Source organism: Sipha flava, unplaced genomic scaffold, assembly GCF_003268045.1.
Source record: "Sipha flava isolate LNK unplaced genomic scaffold, YSA_version1 65_pilon_pilon, whole genome shotgun sequence".
In the NCBI taxonomy this organism is placed as follows: Eukaryota; Metazoa; Arthropoda; class Insecta; order Hemiptera; family Aphididae; genus Sipha; species Sipha flava.
The window spans coordinates 1,597,419-1,616,764 of NW_020273605.1; the positions used below are offsets into that span (position 1 = coordinate 1,597,419).

Genomic DNA, 19,346 nt, shown 5'->3' on the forward strand with positions numbered 1-19,346 from the left:
ATACCCGTTACCGACCGCCGCCCATTGTGCCGCCGTCCGTAGTCGCAAGTCGTGTTGTCGTCGTCGACGGCTGCGGTGGCGGGGGCACACGCGCGCATTCCTCCATGACGCGCAGCGCTCGCGCGTGATAAGAGCCGTGGTCGATCGTCGCCTGATAATACCGCGGCGGCATCTGCGGCCGCAGTACGGCAACCACCGCGATCGCTCTCGAACTCGCGCTCGACGCACTGCTGCGACCGCGTTCCCGCCACACGACCGTCGTCGCGCGGCTCCAACGCAGGGCCACGCCGTCCTCGTGATCGTTTCCTCGTACCGTTACACTCGCGAAACTCCTTCCGTCGCACGGAACACGCCCGTGGGGCCGGTCGACTGCCGAGAGTTGCTGCTGCTGCGATTCATTGGATGCACCGACCGAACACGTCACTACCGGTCATGTCCGACGGGTAGAACGAGCGACGAAGAGATCCGAGGTGAGTGGAGACAGCGATGGGAAAAACTCCCGGTCCGGTGCTCGCGCCCATTGCATGACTTCCAGACCCCTCGTCCGGTTCGGTTTTTGCTTATTACTACTCCGGTTCCAAACATATTTGTTCGTTGCTCAGGTCTGTTCGCGACCGTTACCACTTATTTCACACCAGTACTCACACGGCTTATTTCACGGAGCGTTTCCGTCATATGCGAAACCCTCCTCTCCAACTCAAAGGTGTTAGATCGAGAAACAATCAAAGTGATCTGTCGCTTTTGTTGGCACTAGTTAAAAAAAATTAATCAAACATTTTCCTGTCTCACCTACTAGCACATAGTTGGACCCTTGACGTTTTGTAATCTTCTAGCCAAAACGATAAATTTGCTAACAGCTCACCTGACAGCCAGTGCCGTGTGTCAAGATCAAACTGTTGACTTATAGACATGTCCGGTCTTCCATGTGATTCTGTTTATTTTACGGTTTTGTTGCTTTTCCTGCATTCTGATTAGAATTACTTAGCTCTCTATGGCATATTGGGGTAGATGGATATTATGCTCTAGATACTTGGCAGATTTATATGCGTCTTCATCTAAACAATATATAACGTGTTCAAAGGTTGTTAATTTTTTATCTCATTTCTCATAAAAATGCCAACATTGATTTTAAACTAATTTAATTAGTTCAAAGCTCTCCCAAGGATGTGATATTTTGTTGTACTAAAAACCAAAATCATATCTGTTAAAACAATTGATACATAGTGTTAGTAGTATTACTTTACGAGCACAAACACTATGTTGACTATTCAATTTATTACTTAAACCCGAGTTACTATAATATGTTATAAAATAATGAAATATATTCAAAGTACTTATGAAATATTTCGTAAAATATTTTAGTAATTAAAAAGAAAATGATGTTGGATAAACTAAATTATTTAAAAATATATTATCCATTCAATAAGTATTGTTAACTTAATTTTAAACAAGATATAAAATATAACTGTCAAGATTCTTAAACTCATTATACATTCATTATACATAAAAATAATTTATTTTATTTACGTCAATGATTATTTCAGAGAATTAAATATATCACAAGGAAGTGGCCTACATTTAATTTTCAATATAAAGTTAATTAAATAACATTTTCAAACTATACTTAATGTAAATATTTAATAAATAATTTTTATTAAAGTTTAGTTTTGGACATATTGTATAAATTGTATTTAATTTAAACATTTTTGAATGAGAATATTTCCACCACAAAAATTTTAAGAAACATCCTAAAAAAAAATTATTTATAATACTTTTAATTTAAATATTTTAGTTAAATATTTAATATTTGATTATAATTTTATGCATTGTATATTTTTTAATTTATTTTATTGTTCGAATACTGTAAATGTATTTTTAAACAAGGAAATGTTCATAGTATATGGTTTTATGGTTTTAAGAGTTCTAACTTATCAATGATTAGTACCTATTAATTTCAATATATAATTTGTACTTTCAAATAAATATATAAGCATATTCAAATAATTTTATAAATAACTATAATAAAAACGAGCTTTTTTTCAAATTTTTGAAACTTAAATACTTGTTTATTCTTATAAATAAAATTATAGGTATGTTTTTAATTTTTTATGTCCATGTATATATTTGTAAATTATATTACTTATCTAGGTAATTAGTTTAAAACAATTATTGAATTATACGAAGTAATATGATAGTTATTTATTCAAAATATAATTATCCTGTTAATTATATTTTAGAACTACTTGTTTAGTTTGAATTTTTAATTAATTTATTCATATGTTTACGTATATAAACTATACAGTTACATCTATAAAAAATTAATCTAGTGAAACAGAAGGTCAGAACTAATTTTAAAAAGCGAATAATACTAATTAATCTTAGTATTCTTTTAAATAGAATTATAAGTTAGGCCTACTTATTTGTTTTAATGTAGTAAAACAATAAGAAAAATAATAAAAATAAGTTTATCACATTTGCTCATTTTTCTTAATTAGATAACCTTTACCTTTTACTTTTAAAATATTTTCTTACTATAACAATTAAATTCTTTCAATATGTACTATGTATATTATTTTAATTCCAATTGTTGTATCATTTAATATTTTTAATACCTCAATGAAATACCAAAAAATATTTGATTATATAATCTTACATTACAAAACTATGTATTTACTAAATTTTACATAAATAGTTAATATTTTATTTTATGATTTTTATACTGAAATTTTTTTTAATTAAAATCAATATAAAAAACCTAAGTATATATAGCCAACCTATGTGTACATGATAAAAAAATTTCTGAAATATATTGCTTTGTTAAATATAAATTTTAGTTATTATGAACATAAGTTAAAAAAAATATGTAAAAATATTAATTTTGATTTTGATATAAAATTGCATACCTAAAAATAAAATACTTTCATATTGTTTTTTTTTTTGATTATTGACTAGTTAAAGTATAACAAAATCATAAATATTTTTGGTTAGGTTAACTATCTAACTTTTTGATTTTTAATTTATCAGAGTAAAACTATTTTTATTCAAATTAATTTATAATATTTTTACCTTGATTTTATTTCCTTGCTTATTGTGACAGTAACTAATTATTTTGTACTACTTATTACATTTTATCATGGTTTTGAAATTTAATGGAACAATATTTGTTGTACTAAGTAATTATTATTATTCTATTTTAAGTAAATAAACATAAAGAATACAGACCATACAATTATAATGATATAGTGATAAAAACTAAAAAAGATAGTTACATTTATAACATAAAATAGTTATATATATATAAATAGTTATTGAAAAATATTTACACTGTGGTTGTAAATGTTATATTTTAATTTTAAATTTGATAATGTGTTTCTAAATTCTCTGTGTAAAAATTTCTTACAATATTATAATATAATTTATAAAAATAAGTAGTAACTTACAGTTAATTTAGAAATGTTAACAAATATATGTAAATAATTAACTCTTTAATATTAAAGTGTATGACTTGATTAAAAAATAAGCAAATTGAGTCACAAAAATGAAATTTTAGTGTGCAAGCCAGTTTAACAACTTCTAAAATAAAAATAGATTCTTGAAAAAATCAGTTTTTAAACGTTTATTCAATAGCTTTTTTGATAGTATTTATGATGTCTAAAATATATACATAATATTATTAGTCCATGAGTAATTAATCTATTTATTAGCTATGCTATACTTTTAAGTGTTGTTTTCATCCATGGTAAATGTTTATCTATTTCAATCACTTATAGTATGTTCATTCAAACCAAAGGTTTTAATTATGACAAATTTTCATATTTGATTGATTGTTTATCATAGTATTTAAATTAATTACTAAATCTAAATTATTATTTTTAGGCTTACATGAGGATAAAACATGAATTCAGATTATAAATGGAGAGAACAATCATCATCAAGAATGAACGAGCCAAAAGCAAGAGATTCCTCAGTTGAAAATGGAGAACATTTATCTACTACTAACAATTTTGCCCGTAGACATCAACGAAATTTATCATTGCCCGTTAACAATGTTTTCCAACCAACAGTGGTATTAATAATTAAAAAATTTTGATATGAATACAATGAATTAATTTAAATACTTTTTTTTTTTTTAGTCAAAAGTAGATAATTTAACTACAATGTCCAATTCTCGAGGTGAGTTTATAAATAATACTGTTTAATGAAAATAAATAAAAAATTTTAAAATAAAGATTTAAGTATAATGCTATTTTTGAAAAAATAAAATTGTGTATATGTAGTATTGTATACCTTACACTCTGCCTTACACGTAAATATAATTCATAATAAAAAAAATAAAAATTTAGATTTTGAACTTTTATGACAATTGTAAGAGAGTAAAAATTTGTATTGGTTCATACAGTATTAAAATGTAATAACATTTAGAAACTTAACTAATCATAAATTTATTTATTTAATTTTTTTTACACAATTCTTTATTTTATTTTATTTTTTTAGGCAATGGAGTATCTTATTCTAGCCCAGTTCACAAAAATTACCAAGAAATAAATGATTGTGATAATGATTCCTCTTCCAATAGTGATACTGGTAGTACAGGTACTTATATTATTGAGCGAAATGATTTGACCAGTGATAATAAATCTGAACCATTGCTTGATTGTGATGATAATATTGATGATTTTAAGAAATCAAATTCAATGGTTAAGGTGATAAATCTTTTTAAATTTATTTAAAAAAAGTATGTTTTTTTTTCTTTTCTGAATATATTTGTTTTTATAGAAATTACGATCTAGTTGGGTCAATGAATGGCATTCAAAATTGAATCAAAACAAAACTTCTTATTCAAGTGCATTGCCTCTTCCAAAATCTGGTAAATTTAATAATGAATTCATTGATTTCAATGATTATTCATAAATAATAATTTTTTTTTTTTTTTAGATTTCAAACCAAATTCGCCAATTTTACCAAAGCATACAAGAAAATCAAATATTCCACTTCCCCATGCATCTAGTATAAAAGACTTGAGTGTATGTATTTTGTAAAAAAAAAAATGAACGAACATTCAAACACATATATTATATGTACTCATTTATTTTATTTCAATGCTATAGGAAAACAGTGTCAAAAGTGCAAGCAGTGATGATGATACCAGATTATTACTAAAAGATGCAGAAAATTGTGTATCTATTTTGGAAGCTAAAGTAGACAAAACTAGTCATGCCTCTATTCAATATAACCGTACATTTAAGTATGTGATTTATTTACAGTTTTCAAAATTAAATTATTGATACCAAAAATAACATTGAATTATTTCAGTTTGCGCCGTGATAGGTTTTCAAAGCCATTACAAGATACGACTAAAAAAAAAGTTGAACCAAAAACTGCCAACGATAAACCTAATTTATACAAGCAGTCAACCCCAAATTTAAGTTCTTCGCTGTCAAGAGTTGATTGTGGACGTTATAGTCTAAGAACATCTAGAGCACCTCAACCAAATTCAGTATAAAAGATTATTTTTTTTCCCAACCAAATGCAATAAAAAATAATTTTAATTGACTCTTCTATAATTTCAGTCACCATTGTTGTCTGCTCGTAAAAATTTATCGTCAAAAAAAAAATGGAATTCTAGTATACTTTGTAATAAAATCCAAACACCTAACAAAGAAACAGAATTGGAAAATTGGAAACGTCGTAAAAATTATGATCCAATGAAAGCAGCTGCTCAAGGGAAAAAAAAAGATCAACAAAAACAGTCGTTTTCTAAGGAGTAATTTATTATTTAATATATATATATATATATATATGTTACCGGCAATATGGATAATCCAATATTTTGCAAAATGCCTAGGTATTATGTATAATGCTAAATGTGGAGTAGGCAATATGATGAAAACAAACAAAATTGGGCTTCGCCTAATTAACTTAATAATAACCTACTAAGTAATTAATAGTAATAACTAATGACTTTACTTATCATTAATCATAAATGTGCATGCACGATTCAACGCAATAAAGATTAATATTCTTTTATTACTATAATTCTGAGGTACAATATTGAACGTATCAATAATTTTATTAAAATATCGTAATTTTTCTCATTTTCATGTCTCGTTTTGGTGTTGCAACTATGCATATGATTAATATGAAGTAAAATTTTTATAACCAACTACAAACTTTTTTTAAAAATTTGGTGACTAATACTAGTTTTTTATCTGATGAACAGTATAATGAGTTGATAAAAATTCAATCCACAAAAATTGATCAAGGATTTTTAAAATGTGTTTTTAAGTCCAAGTGTCAAAATAAAAATTGTATTTGCCTTAAAAATAACATTTTGTGCACTTCAAATTGTCACTTTTCTACAACATGTTATAATAAGTAAATAATAGTTTAAGTAAAATATTTATATTATAGTAATAATATAATAATAGATAACAATTAAATTTTGTCTGTAATATGAGTAATAATGTACAATAATAATCATAATAATGTATAATAATTATAAGAATCTTAATGTAATATAACATATAATAAAATGTTTTGTACTTTATGTGGTGATCGTTGTGCAGGACACTACGATCGGTAACACATTAATTATTTAACGACGTAGCACGTTGTACGTAATCTTGAGACGTGTTGAGAGAGATAGGTAATATTAATAATTGAACACTCTTAATTAAATACTTAGAAAAATTACTGGTTTATTGATTTAACACTTAGAATAAACACAAAATATTAATAACAGTTAAAAACTAGGTAGAGAATTATTACTCGCGACGATGTGGCTGTTACAATGTCCACGACGAGCAATAATTTATTTAACAGGGGAAATGATCAGTCTAACTACCTATCTACATCTGAATAATTCTAAATGCTCAAATGACGTAAAAATGGCCTAATTCTAATATTACTTTATTTTGCCCTCTATTGAGCATTATTATGTAAAGACGTGAAACTACTTGTTGTTTTCACCTTTACCCTGGTTTTCCTGCGTATATGCGAATTTAATATATTATCTATTTTAATCTATTAAATAATCAAAATATTATTTTGATTATTAAATTTAGCTGGACCTTGGCGAATTTATTAATATGCGTAATAAGTTATTTTTGATTATTAAATATTGATTAATTAAATGCTGATTATAAAATACGCCTAGCCTTGAGCTTACTACATTTACCTAAAAAAAAAATTGGCATTTTGCATAATGCCTAGGCATTTTGCAAAATACCTGAATTATCCAAATTGCCAGTAAAGTATATATATCTTATTATATTTGCTTACACAGAAAAAGTGTTGACAATTCTGGTAATCCTGTGTTGAGATCTGCATCTTTCCATGGCAGAGATGGTTTTTCCCATGAAGATGACAGTGATGCATGGGAACAAAAAAGTTTACATTTTTACCAACACGTTGATGACTGGCATAAATTACCACAGCCACCAGCAGTGAGTCTATAATAATGTTTTTTTATCTAAATAAATATATTGGAATAATGGCTGATAATTACTGAAGTCTAATGGTTTTATTTTGCTACTAATTTAGACATCAAGAGATCATTCACCTCCACTGTCAAAAAATGAAAATCTTTCATCATCGGCAAACTCATCACTGGCGATGCTTCCTACTTTGGTTGGTTAAAATTTATTTACAATATATTTAATATACATATATATTTTTTATTTATGTTTTTATCATTTTTACTATATTGTAATATAGACATCAGCACATAACGGTTCACCTACGTTTTTGCATAAATCCATGTCTGCATTTAATAGCTCAACGAGTTCATCTCTAGATGTCAGTTCAATGGTAAAAAGTTATTAAAACTTTTCTTTAAAACTGTGCTAATAATAAATTTCACTTTCAGCCCGATGCTATGTTTGATGACAAAGACTCATTAGATATGGTTCATTTATCATATAAAGTCAAAAAACGTGGTATTGAACTTATAAAAAGGATGAGGTTTGTAATATTTCCTAACATAGTATTCTAGTATTTATAGTATTATTTTTATTAGGACGGAGTTACCTGAATATGATGATATAGAACTCACCCGGGGTATTGCAAGCATAGATTTAATGGATGATACATACCATGTTCCAATGAAATCATGGGGAATGTCAGTTTCAGCAACTAATATTAACTGTGTGGATAATATATTAAGAAGTAAGTAGTAAATACTACAAAATAATACAAACATTTGGCTGTCTTAAATTATTATTAACTATTAAACTATTTAAATATGCCCATTAGAGTATCTGATAATTTAAATGTTGTAATAATAATAATATTTCATCTACACCCAATAAAGGGCAATTGAGTTTACAGTATAATTAACAAACACTATAAGAATATATTTATATTATAATCATATAACAAAGTTTATATTTGAATATAAATAATAATGTATTAAATAGATTGTAACATTTTGTTAAATGAAATTTGTTTATTGAGATTTAACATAATCACAAGATATTTTCAGTATTACATAAAGTGTACATATTTTGTAAATATTTTAATTCTAATAATATTACTTCAAATATCATGTTTTGTAAGAGTGTTATTGAGTACAACCTAATTATTTTAAAAACTTACATCTAATTTTCTTTTTCAAATTATTGTTTTCCTAATAGCCCTGTTCATGATAATTAATGTACCATTACACTAAAAACTCTCAATAAAATATGTATAGTTAATCATATATTACAATTTATTTATTTAATTTGGTTTTACTTCCTAAAAATTGTAATTTGTTAATTTGTAACATTATAATCAAAATGTAAATTAAATTAAATTCTTCTTTAACGCTTTTTATAAAGAATATTAATTTTCCTGTGTTAAGCCTAACTAAAATGTTTCATTATATTTATTTATTTTAACTTTACCAATGTTAAAATTAATTATCAAATGTAATCATAAAAATAAATTACCAGTTTATATTAATGTTTTATACCATATTTATAAATTTTATATCCATATAACTTAGTATTTGAAAGTATTGGTTATTTTTAAAAATATATATATATATTCCATGATATTTGAATCAAATTTGTTTAAAAGTTAAAGCCAAAGAGTATTTTGGATGAATATCTTATTAAACAAATTTTAAGTAGTTGATATGGTAGTTGCTATAATTGAGTAGTTTTACAATTTTTACTTTCAAGACTTTATAAAAAATATATAATTTAAAGTAGGTTAGAATCAAAATATTATAATAAAATATACATTATGTAATCAAATAGTGATTATTTCTGTGTTAAATATTTGCTTGTATTTATTTACTAATTTTTACTTTTCTTTTTTTTTAGTACTTGAAAACGTGTTGTTCAAAGACTCTGATTGTAGAGAAAATAATTCAGACGATTGAACTTATTTTTAATGAACTCCAAATAACATAAAACTTTATGTATTGTTTTGTTTTTTTTTTTTTTTAATTTTTATGTTATATTATTGCAATGCCAAATTTACCGTGTGATAAAGTATGATAGTGTAATATTTTATTTTAAATAATTGATAATAGTTTTAAATTACTTGTTAAATAATACTTCTTTAAAATATAAATAATCAGTATTATTATGCTATATTTATATATAAATTAAGTTATTTTCTCGTTTTGAAAATATAATATTATACCATTTAATACGTTAATTTATTACTATTAATATCCTCCAAAGAATTGATTAATTTTTTTTATTTTCATATTGAGCATTTTAACGGACAGTTGATGATTTCTTATAGGGTGGTTTGTATAGAAGTTTACTGAAATGTAGTGCATGATTCCGATGGCAAGACATAAATTGTTGTTTTCTCGAAACCGTATCTACTTTGGTGTATTTATGTTTTAGCATCAGTAGAGATTTGTAGATTACACAAAAGATCTCCATTAGGCTGACTAAACTGCAACCAAGAAACAAACTTGCCATCCCTCCAAACGTTACTAATGTACAGAAAAAATCAATTTTACTAACTAGATATTGAAGGTTTAGATATATATTATTATGGTATGTATATTTGACCACTTAAGTTTATTTTATGTACAGCATTATGACCAAAGACCGGATATAATAGATATTGCAACTTTTTATTGATACCAGGAAAATCAAATATGTTTACGAATCGGATTAATTACAGTCTTCCTATTTAATTTAATTTTTTGTATACTTCACATGACAAAATAAACAAATTATTATTTCTAAAGTAATTTTACAATAAAAATATAACTATGACATACATTTTTACTTGTAGTTAAATGTAGTTTAGTATTTTTAAAATTATATAAGTTTAGAAGTATCAAATAGTCAATTACTTATATAGTTTAAACATATTTATTGAAATTGAAATTATTTTGATAAATATTTCCGGTCCCAATGAGAAAATAGTTAAAGATATAAAGATAAAATATGTTTTAGAAAAAAATGAAGGATATAAAATTATTAAAACTTACTCTGGGGTTGTGACAGGAAATCATAATGTTAATTTAGATATGACATCAAATTTTTAAATTATTTTAAATATGCACCAATAACAAGTGTGGAAGTTTAACGTACTTTTTCATTACATAAACATATTTTAAGTAACAGATGATTTAATTTTCAAGAACACTATTTAGAGATGTATATAATATATATATAATATATAATTATGTTTAATTATAATAATTTATAATTTATAATTATAAATTTTAATTCAGAAAAATTATATATTTTGTAAATCTTGTATATAAAAAAAATTTATGAAAACCAAAGTCAGTTCGTCTGGCCGTTCTATCCGGCCGATTTCCTTCATTTTTTTTTTTTTTAACGAAAGGTATTTAGATACAGATATGTCATCAATCATTGAAATTTACTTGACTTCCACCAACACAATTCTTCCCTGTACATTTCTTAGGAAACACATTCACTCAAGCAACATTCGAATTCTCATAGCTCCTCTTCTAATAAATGAATCTTGATCGTTTCACTCTCAGAACACTCAGTGGATCAAGCTTTTTATTTTGAGCTATTAACTGCTTAAATTTATTGAGTTTGAGGAAAATTATGTGTGCATAATCAACTTTACTGAAATTTTTTTAAATACTGCATTCTCGTTGGCTCTTACCCAGTGATATAACAACAAACTACTCACAAACACTAATACTATTATTTATATTAGCTAATATTGTTTGGAAGGAAGCACCGTAAAATGATTTTATGTAATAATTACACCCTCTCATAAATAGTCTATCCTAATGCTGCAGAACATATATTTTAATAAACACTCTGTCATTTCGATATGTTTTTCAATTTTATACTCATTTATTGATTTGTTCCTTTACTTTTAATTGTATAGATAAATTATCTATTGCGAATTTTCGCAATGGATATACTAGTATTATATTAATGTCCATAATATTATTTAAGTAAGCAATTAATGATTATATATTTTATAAGATTTTACTATGTAATTTTAAATGTGTTTTTCGTTGCAATTTCGATAAATTTTCATTACAATATTAACATATTTTTAGTGCAATTCTAAGATATTATATCCAGTCTTTAATTATGACACATGATGACACGATGAAAGTTCATGCTGTACAAAAAAATTCATCAAAAAGTTGTTATATGGATCAGTACTATCTCCAACTATTTAATGACACGACTTTTGTTTTTTTAGCTAAGACCCGTGTTCGCACGCTCACCCAGTAAATCCTGCACGGTGTACTTCATGAACCGTTGATAGCTGATGGCGAACCGTTCTTTGTAGTGTATATCGATGTGCATGTAAGCGTTCGGGAACAACGACGATTCCATATAATCCCTGTGCGGGACAAGAAAAATCGTTATCATTAACAACCGTGTGTACGTTGAACGATCTGCAGCCGGGCACGTGGCCGGGGAAAATCTCTATCTTAGGAGTGAGTGGGTGGCCAACGGTTCCGAGTCCTTATATAATTTTCCGTAATTGAAACTTAAAAAGCCCGTAGAGGACACATTTGACATTAGTTCTCACTTAACATAATGTCTGGGTGATGCCCGTTTCCACTAAAAGTGTATCATTCCCTTTTCCACTAATATCCGTTTCCCCCAAATGAGATATTGACCACGTTTTTACTAAAACAATTGTATACTACGCTTAAATTAAAAGCTATAGCACAGAATCAACTTTATTTAACATATACTATTAATTCAATAAATGTAAATGCATTATATAATATATACAATATAGGTTGGAAAATGTTAAATTTTATTTAAAAAAATGGTCAAATGTAAAAAGATGAAAAAATAATATATTATGATAAACGATACCTTAGTTATATAAATTGTAACTATATACAAAATTATATGATATTTGTTAACTGATCCAATAAAAAATTTAAAGTTGTTTAGTCCTAGCGTTTTATTTCCACGTTTACTTTCGATAACTTTAGCCATCATAGAATTATAAATTTTAAAATGCATGTTTTATTTTAACACACACGCAGTTGTAATGCACTATTTAAACTGTGCCATCTTTTCACTTATTCTTAAAGTATTTGATTATTAAGATATTATAATGGTTAATGGACATAAAAGTACATGCGTAAGTACGATAACGGTTTAACATACAATTAAGTACAATAAATGTATAATATATATTATATTGTGTGCAAGGCCGTATCTAGAAATTTTTTTCGGGAGGGTTCCAAAACATGTATATTATAATTTTATTGAATTAAGATGTTAACTTTTGATATTTGGTTAAAAATAAGAGAAAAAGATTTAATCTTCTTTTATTAAAATTAATATCATATTTTCATATGATATTATGATATTAAATTAAAAGCAGTCAATGATTAATGGGAGCTTAAGTCATTTTTGACTGAAAATATTTATGTTGGTATTAAAAATAAATAAGTATTTTAAACATTCTTAAAATATTGAAGACATTTCGGGGGGAATCTAGACACCCTGGACCCCCCCCCCCCAGATACGGCCTTGATTGTGTGTATATTTATATATTTTACATCAATCCGAAAATCTCATGAAAAGTATAGGTATTTTATCTTGATGGAAACGGATATTGATGAAAAAGGGAAAGATACACTTTTGATGGAAACGGGTATTGGTGGAAAAGGGAAAGGTCTATTTTTGGTGGAAACGTGTTATGCCCTTATGTCTACTACAAACAGACCCAGTATTGAAAATTAAAATGACGTATGTTCTGCGAACTTAACGTTTAATGTAATAATAATATATCCATGCATAAGTTGTGTAATAATCGAAATCGCAATAAATCGTGTTGTCGAACAGTTGTCATCGGAACTTTATTCGCTAAAAAGTACTCAAATATACGTGTACATATGCGTTAAAAAAACATCATAATACGCGGTATAATGTGGAGTAAAAATTTGGAAAATATGCGAAAATATGCAATTTGTTGAATAAAATACAATCTACATAAATTTGGTACACGGGGAAAGTAATAAACACCGAACACATTGTTGTCTTCCCGTTATACAAACTGTACAATCTTCATCAAACATTAATTGGGTAACTATTCAGAGTATACATTTTTAAATACTGATAACGATCATTTACTAACCATCACTATGGTGAAATAATAATGCCTTGGTAAATTTAGATAAAATTAATTCGTCGACAATCAATAAACTACAATTTCTCGTTACAGTAGAGATAATAATATCGTTAATTGCATCGGGAGTAATATTAAAACAGCCATCGATGAGTTAATTAATTTCTTCGAATTATATAAAATGTGGAATTTTGGTTGTCATATTCGTACACCTAATAATTTTTGTTGGACTATGAATTTGTAAAAAAAATTGTTCCATTAAATCTATGAAATACTCATTTAAAAATTATAATTACGTATAAGTAAACCTAAAACATGCGAATTCCTGTAAAAAACAACGAAATGTGCAAAACTACGCAACAAAAATGTTTATATTTGAATTCTGGGCACTAAGGAGATCGAATTTGTATCGAATCAGAATTTTAACGTGCACCACTTTCTCAAAAAATATTCAAATGCTTTAAGTTCCGAGCTTTGGTTATGGCGATAGATTTTTGACACTTAATAAAAAAAAATTCGTATACGAATCTAGATGGGGCGACCCGGCCATGGGTCGGGGTAAACGTAAGGGGAGCCCGGCCCAGTCAAACCCCTCGCTACGTCCCTCACCCGACCACGGCTTGCGATGCAATACGCTCCTCGTGTTTACGGGTAAACGTTGATCAGAATTGTCTAATCGGGTGTGACGAAACAGGTGAAATCCGTTTAGAATTCCGGATCATCCGGTTTTCCGCGGACCAGGAAAGTTCGATTTATCGTGAAAACCTGCCACGTTACACACGGGAAACGCATTGCTGAATGGACGATTTTAATTCGTAAACTACTGTACTTCGGAAACATTTTCATTTCCGTCGTGTACCCGATAAATGAGCACGGGTGCGGGCAACTGCAGTTCATGTAAACGGGCACGCTCCACTCGGGAAATCCTGGCTCGTCTTTCGGTGGCTGGGTGTTGCGCTGGAGCACTAAAACACGACCAACGGTTATTATTCCACCGGTCTATGCCGACCGTTTTATTAGCGATCAGTGTTGACGAAATTCACTCGAAGAAACGTACGGATGTATATGTTTTTTTTTCAATAGATTTAATGTAAATATTTTTATTGTTCGAAAAATTGTCCATTTGTAAAGGAGCGTCCAGACGGAGCAGCTTTTGCCTCGCGGCATGAGTGCGAATACGTGAATACATTTTCCGCGGCTTTTTTTTTGATGCCACGCGGCATAATTTCCTATTAGTCCTAATAGGCGGTCTACATCAAAGGAAAGCCGTTCGCCTATGCCGCGTGTCTTTGTGGATGTATTTTCGGCAAAGCCACGCGGCATCAGTACTCATTTTTTAAGTTGGTATTTAAATTATTTTTTAAGTAATTAGTAACGGAACAAACTTTTTTCACTGAGGTAAAACTGATTTTTGTAGTAATCTCCAGAAGACACAACTTTTATTCTATCAAAATGTCGATACTGAAGATTCTCTGTTATTAAAAATACAAAGATCAATAATGAATTTTAAAAAATCTTTAATTTCATGTTTTTTAAGATTCAAAAATATAGATTACTTGCTGATCTCGTGCACTTCGTTGCCCATTAAAAGTGACACAACTCTTTAGTATTTATGAATAATATATTATTATCATAGCTTTCAAACAGCTCGGGAAATAAATGCCGCACCGTGTGGACGCGTATTTACCGCGCGGCAAAAGCTGCTTCGTCTGGACGCGTCTTAATACCGTTTTTATGTTTAACCATTAAGTATGTAAAATATGATAAAAAAAAACATGTTTTCGCATTATCTTTCGTAAGACATAAAATTAAAATAAAAAATGAACGATAAGAACCCCGGTCAAGTTATCTACAATATCTAATAGGTATACCGCACTCAAAGTTTTTAAAGCGTAAATCATACGTACCGTCCATTTTCCCCAAACATTGAATGTGTTCAATCCCACAACACTTCCACTCGGTTTCTGCGAAAACAAATAAATATACGGTTGAAAGCTAAATAGAATAATATCACGGTGTATAGTATATTGGTTCATAACAGTGGTTTTCGACATTTTTAACAATGTCTTCGACAAAATGTTCGCTGTACACCAATCCATGTAAAACGTGAACAATGTTATATGCGTACACTGTTTACAGTCTACTCAATTAGAGGGTTAATTATTGTGAAATATTTTAGTATAACCGATCGATCGAGACGGCTGCGTCGGACTTACCAACAATAAATTATATTGTACGTATCCGTGATAAGTTCTATCAGTTTTCATCGAATACCGATAATAATACTGGTAAACTATTACTGGTAAAGTAAAATAATACTGGTACTTATAAAACTATCTATAGATTTATCGTAGAGCACCGGTTGAAAACCACTGGTTTATAATGTGCTGTAATATAACTGTATTCGTTTTATACGACTATTAAAAATACAGTGCGTAAACGCTTACTAAGAACACTTATTACCTTCGCGTAAAGACCTGCGATTTTCATTATGTTTTTAGTATGTTTTAATTGCATAAGAGTACCCATTTTTATGATCTTTTTAAACTCTATTAAACAAGCGCAGTACAATTTTTTTTTTCTTAACTGGCAACCACTTATTTTTCGCCTAACGTTTTAATGAATGTTGGTAGCTTAATCAACTTCCTAAGTCCAAAATTGACTAAGTTACAGCAGTTTTAGAAAACCAGTTGTAAAATGCGCAAGATTTTCAGTATTTTTACTGTAATTCTGAAAATAATTGTTCTAGGGTTATTCAGACTTGACATTTTTACCACATTTTATTAAGGTAAGATTTACACGTTATTATAATTTTAACCACTGTTAATTTTCGCTTAAATTTATGCAAGAATTATATCTTATACTATAAGACTTATAGCATAAAAACCGAAAATAAGTATAATAACTTAGTTATTTATTTCGCTAGATTAAATGGATCTTTTGGATTAAATGTATTAATATTTAATAAAACATGTAATTTGTATTTAAATTATAAGTTTATTTAATTATTAATTAATAAAATTATAAAATCAATTTAAAAATTAAAAAGATAAAATGATAGTAGTATGCAACAAAAAAGACTATGCGGCGTTGAATCATGTTTAGTTAACTAACCCGGTTGACAACAATTTGAACGATTCATTGTTATCCAAATTACTGTTTCAATATATTTATTGTAAGATTTAACATTAATTTAAAGCATAATTTTTTTTCTTTCTATAATAATCGTGAACGTAAACACAAACCAGTAGAATATTACGTACCTACCGGTGCCTCTTATAATAATACATAATTTTTTGCGTGGTTAACCTATTCTATAAAAAAAAATGTAAAAAAAATGTTTCTTTCAGAATCAAACTCGATGAAAATATGTATCATAATTAAAAACATGGCTGCATCGTTTTAAGAACTAGAAGAAGTTTACAGGTGAATTTTACCAATTCAAGTTTTTGGTGATACAGCTGAAAGGAGTTTTTCAACATTAAAAACAATAAAAACTTACGACCGATCAACTACATATTTTCGATATCAGTCCTCACAATATTCTAAATTAATTTGCGTGCGTGATTAATCGAGAAGATTGCATTTTTCTATAAAAATGTATACTTTATATCATTATTGATTTTGGGGGTTATATTTATAATTATAAAAAAATTATAAAAAACAAAATTAATATTCCCAGATCCCCTACTGTGAGTAGTGCAACAACTGCGCCGATGTGTTCAAAAATTGTACGCTGGGTAACAGTGTGCGTGTACCACGATAAAGTTCGAGACCACAGGACGACGGAACATTACCATCATGTCCTTCGCGTTCCACGTCGAAATAGTACGGGACACATCCACACATTTCTCTCGTGGTCCTTAGCCTGCACCTGCTGTAGCAGTTATCCTCGGAGTTGCTCCTGTACAACGGCAAGTTCACCTGCGCCGCCGACCTCTCTACATACAAGAAGCACTTGCGGTCCGTTTCGCCGAGCCGGTAGATCGACTCGTCCGCACCGATGTGGCTAACGCTCACCGATATCTGCGACGACTGGTTGATTTCACTATAGATCTTGTAACTGCCGGAAATGTCTGGGAAATCTTCGGGCGTGTGCACCATTATCTGTAACGACGGCGATCGAACCGTTATGCGATTACGTGTGGCATAATAACGATAATAATAATTAATAATCGTTAACAATCATCATTGTTATTATTATTATTATTATTGTTATTAGTATTGTTATCAATTATTTGCGGTAAAACGCGATGCATGCATGCGTCCTGCAGAATAAAGCGCGCGTACGTTGAATCCCTTGGACCGCGTGTCGACCGGGGAGTATTCGGTGATCAGACTCTTCAAGATCAGTTCCAGCCCGGTCATCTTGCCCGCGGCGTTATTTCTGAGCGGTATCAACATGTCGTTCGGCCCGGCCACCGGAGGGTTGAACTCACTGTCACTGAAAGCAAATAAAGTAAATGTCTTACCGCACGCAATGGCGTAGCTGGACGGGAACGGGCTCCGGCGGCAGCGTATGAATTAGGCCCCCTAACGAATGTTATCTTTGTACAAAAATTCAAAATATACCAACGTCGTATGGTTCTTTCGATCAAATTCATTTTTGTAGTACATTTTTGAAGTACTAAATATTCAACGCGAGTCACATCGAAAGGGCTCACGGGCCGTGTGTCCGCGTGTTTGAGACCACTGATATATATAATTCGGAATAATATGTAAATATTTTATCTATGTATAACATGTTCAAGCAAAATCTGTTTCGCGACAAAGAACCGTAGATTTTACTTTTCTATTCGGTAGACATCAAATCATAACTATCGCTTAAAACGCCACCCTTGGTTATTGTTGTAGATAACAATCACGTTTACAGTAATATAAGTAACGCACTGCCTTAGTGCATAAAAATCAAAACAATGTTAATCTTCCGTCGGATTTACTTAACACTTCTTTCCGACGTCTTGCTGTTAAACGAATAGCAAAACCCTTCTTCGGTACGCTGTAGCCGTATTAAATCCGAACAGTTAAACCCAGTGCCTCTCCAATAACAGCTGTGGAACATTTCATCAATAGTCGGCATTAACTGTAAAACGCGTGCGCTGTTGTTAATAATTCCGACAGTTGAGTGTTATATTTTGTATACGTGCATTACGTATTACTTGTAACATAATGTCGGTGATGTTCTCTAAAGGTAAATTAATCATATCGTTTTTTATCGTAGAAAACCGACAGATCCTTGTAGTACGGATATTGTAACATTCCCATCGTGTATAAAGAGTTTTCGTATTTTTTCCTCAATTTCGGATCATGTTCGTATTTACTTCAAATAAAACCGTACGATTTAGTTATACAAAATAATTTTATTGTAATTTAGGTTGGATTGTTTTCACGAATATTTGCGCTGGTAGAAATAATATAATCTATAAAAATGTTTTACCATCTAAACACAACGATTCATTTTAATTGATTGCATTCGAATCTATACAAATATACAAATATATATGACAAACATAACATCATAAGGTTTATATAAAATCCCAATCTCAACTATTCGAAAGTATTATGTACCATGATGACATTTTAAGTAAATATATTTTATTTTATTATAAGTATTATTAATTATTATTTATGAATAAACATGTAAGTAATTAATGACAAACTTGCTCATATTTTTTATCAGTTGAGTTAACTTATTGAGAAATTCGGCATATTTATATTGGTTATATCAATATATTTATAAAACTATTAATTTGATAATATGTACGTTGAAAATGTTAAAAAAAATAAAACAC

At 28.9% G+C, this 19,346-nt stretch overlaps 2 protein-coding genes across 2 annotated transcripts; one reads left to right on the plus strand and one right to left on the minus strand.

Moving 5' to 3' along the window:
- Positions 1–151: 151 nt before the first annotated feature.
- LOC112691682 (uncharacterized protein DDB_G0284459) lies at positions 152–9,508 on the plus strand. Its single transcript, XM_025566034.1, has 15 exons — positions 152–470; positions 3,877–4,066; positions 4,134–4,173; positions 4,495–4,703; positions 4,777–4,867; positions 4,936–5,024; positions 5,109–5,245; positions 5,314–5,497; positions 5,571–5,764; positions 7,286–7,445; positions 7,543–7,629; positions 7,717–7,809; positions 7,868–7,962; positions 8,018–8,166; positions 9,309–9,508. Exons 2-15 carry the CDS (start codon positions 3,896–3,898, stop codon positions 9,365–9,367), a joined length of 1,758 nt encoding a protein of 585 aa, XP_025421819.1. The 5' UTR covers positions 152–470; positions 3,877–3,895; the 3' UTR covers positions 9,368–9,508.
- Positions 9,509–9,643: 135 nt separating this feature from the next.
- LOC112691683 (sodium channel protein Nach-like) lies at positions 9,644–18,842 on the minus strand. The gene is made up of 8 exons (XM_025566035.1): positions 18,714–18,842; positions 18,495–18,637; positions 17,845–17,998; positions 17,352–17,661; positions 15,462–15,518; positions 14,384–14,519; positions 11,681–11,799; positions 9,644–9,937 (listed from the first exon to the last, which is right to left on the minus strand). The coding sequence occupies exons 1-8, from the start codon at positions 18,756–18,758 to the stop codon at positions 9,711–9,713; spliced, it is 1,191 nt and encodes a 396-aa protein (XP_025421820.1). The 5' UTR covers positions 18,759–18,842; the 3' UTR covers positions 9,644–9,710.
- Positions 18,843–19,346: the final 504 nt, after the last annotated feature.

Excerpts from the sequence above, each read along its gene's own strand:
- LOC112691682 (XM_025566034.1), top strand. The coding sequence starts at position 3,896 with ATGAATTCAGATTATAAATGGAGAGAACAATCATCATCAAGAATGAAC. Across the intron at positions 5,025-5,108 it reads CTAGTATAAAAGACTTGAGT|GAAAACAGTGTCAAAAGTGC; the intron begins GTATGTATTTTG and ends TCAATGCTATAG. Across the intron at positions 7,630-7,716 it reads TGGCGATGCTTCCTACTTTG|ACATCAGCACATAACGGTTC; the intron begins GTTGGTTAAAAT and ends ATTGTAATATAG.
- LOC112691683 (XM_025566035.1), bottom strand. The coding sequence starts at position 18,758 with ATGATTAATTTACCTTTAGAGAACATCACCGACATTATGTTACAA. Across the intron at positions 15,519-17,351 it reads GGAACGCGAAGGACATGATG|AAACCGAGTGGAAGTGTTGT; the intron begins GTAATGTTCCGT and ends TTGTTTTCGCAG. Across the intron at positions 14,520-15,461 it reads ATGTTTGGGGAAAATGGACG|TGCTCCAGCGCAACACCCAG; the intron begins GTACGTATGATT and ends GTCGTGTTTTAG.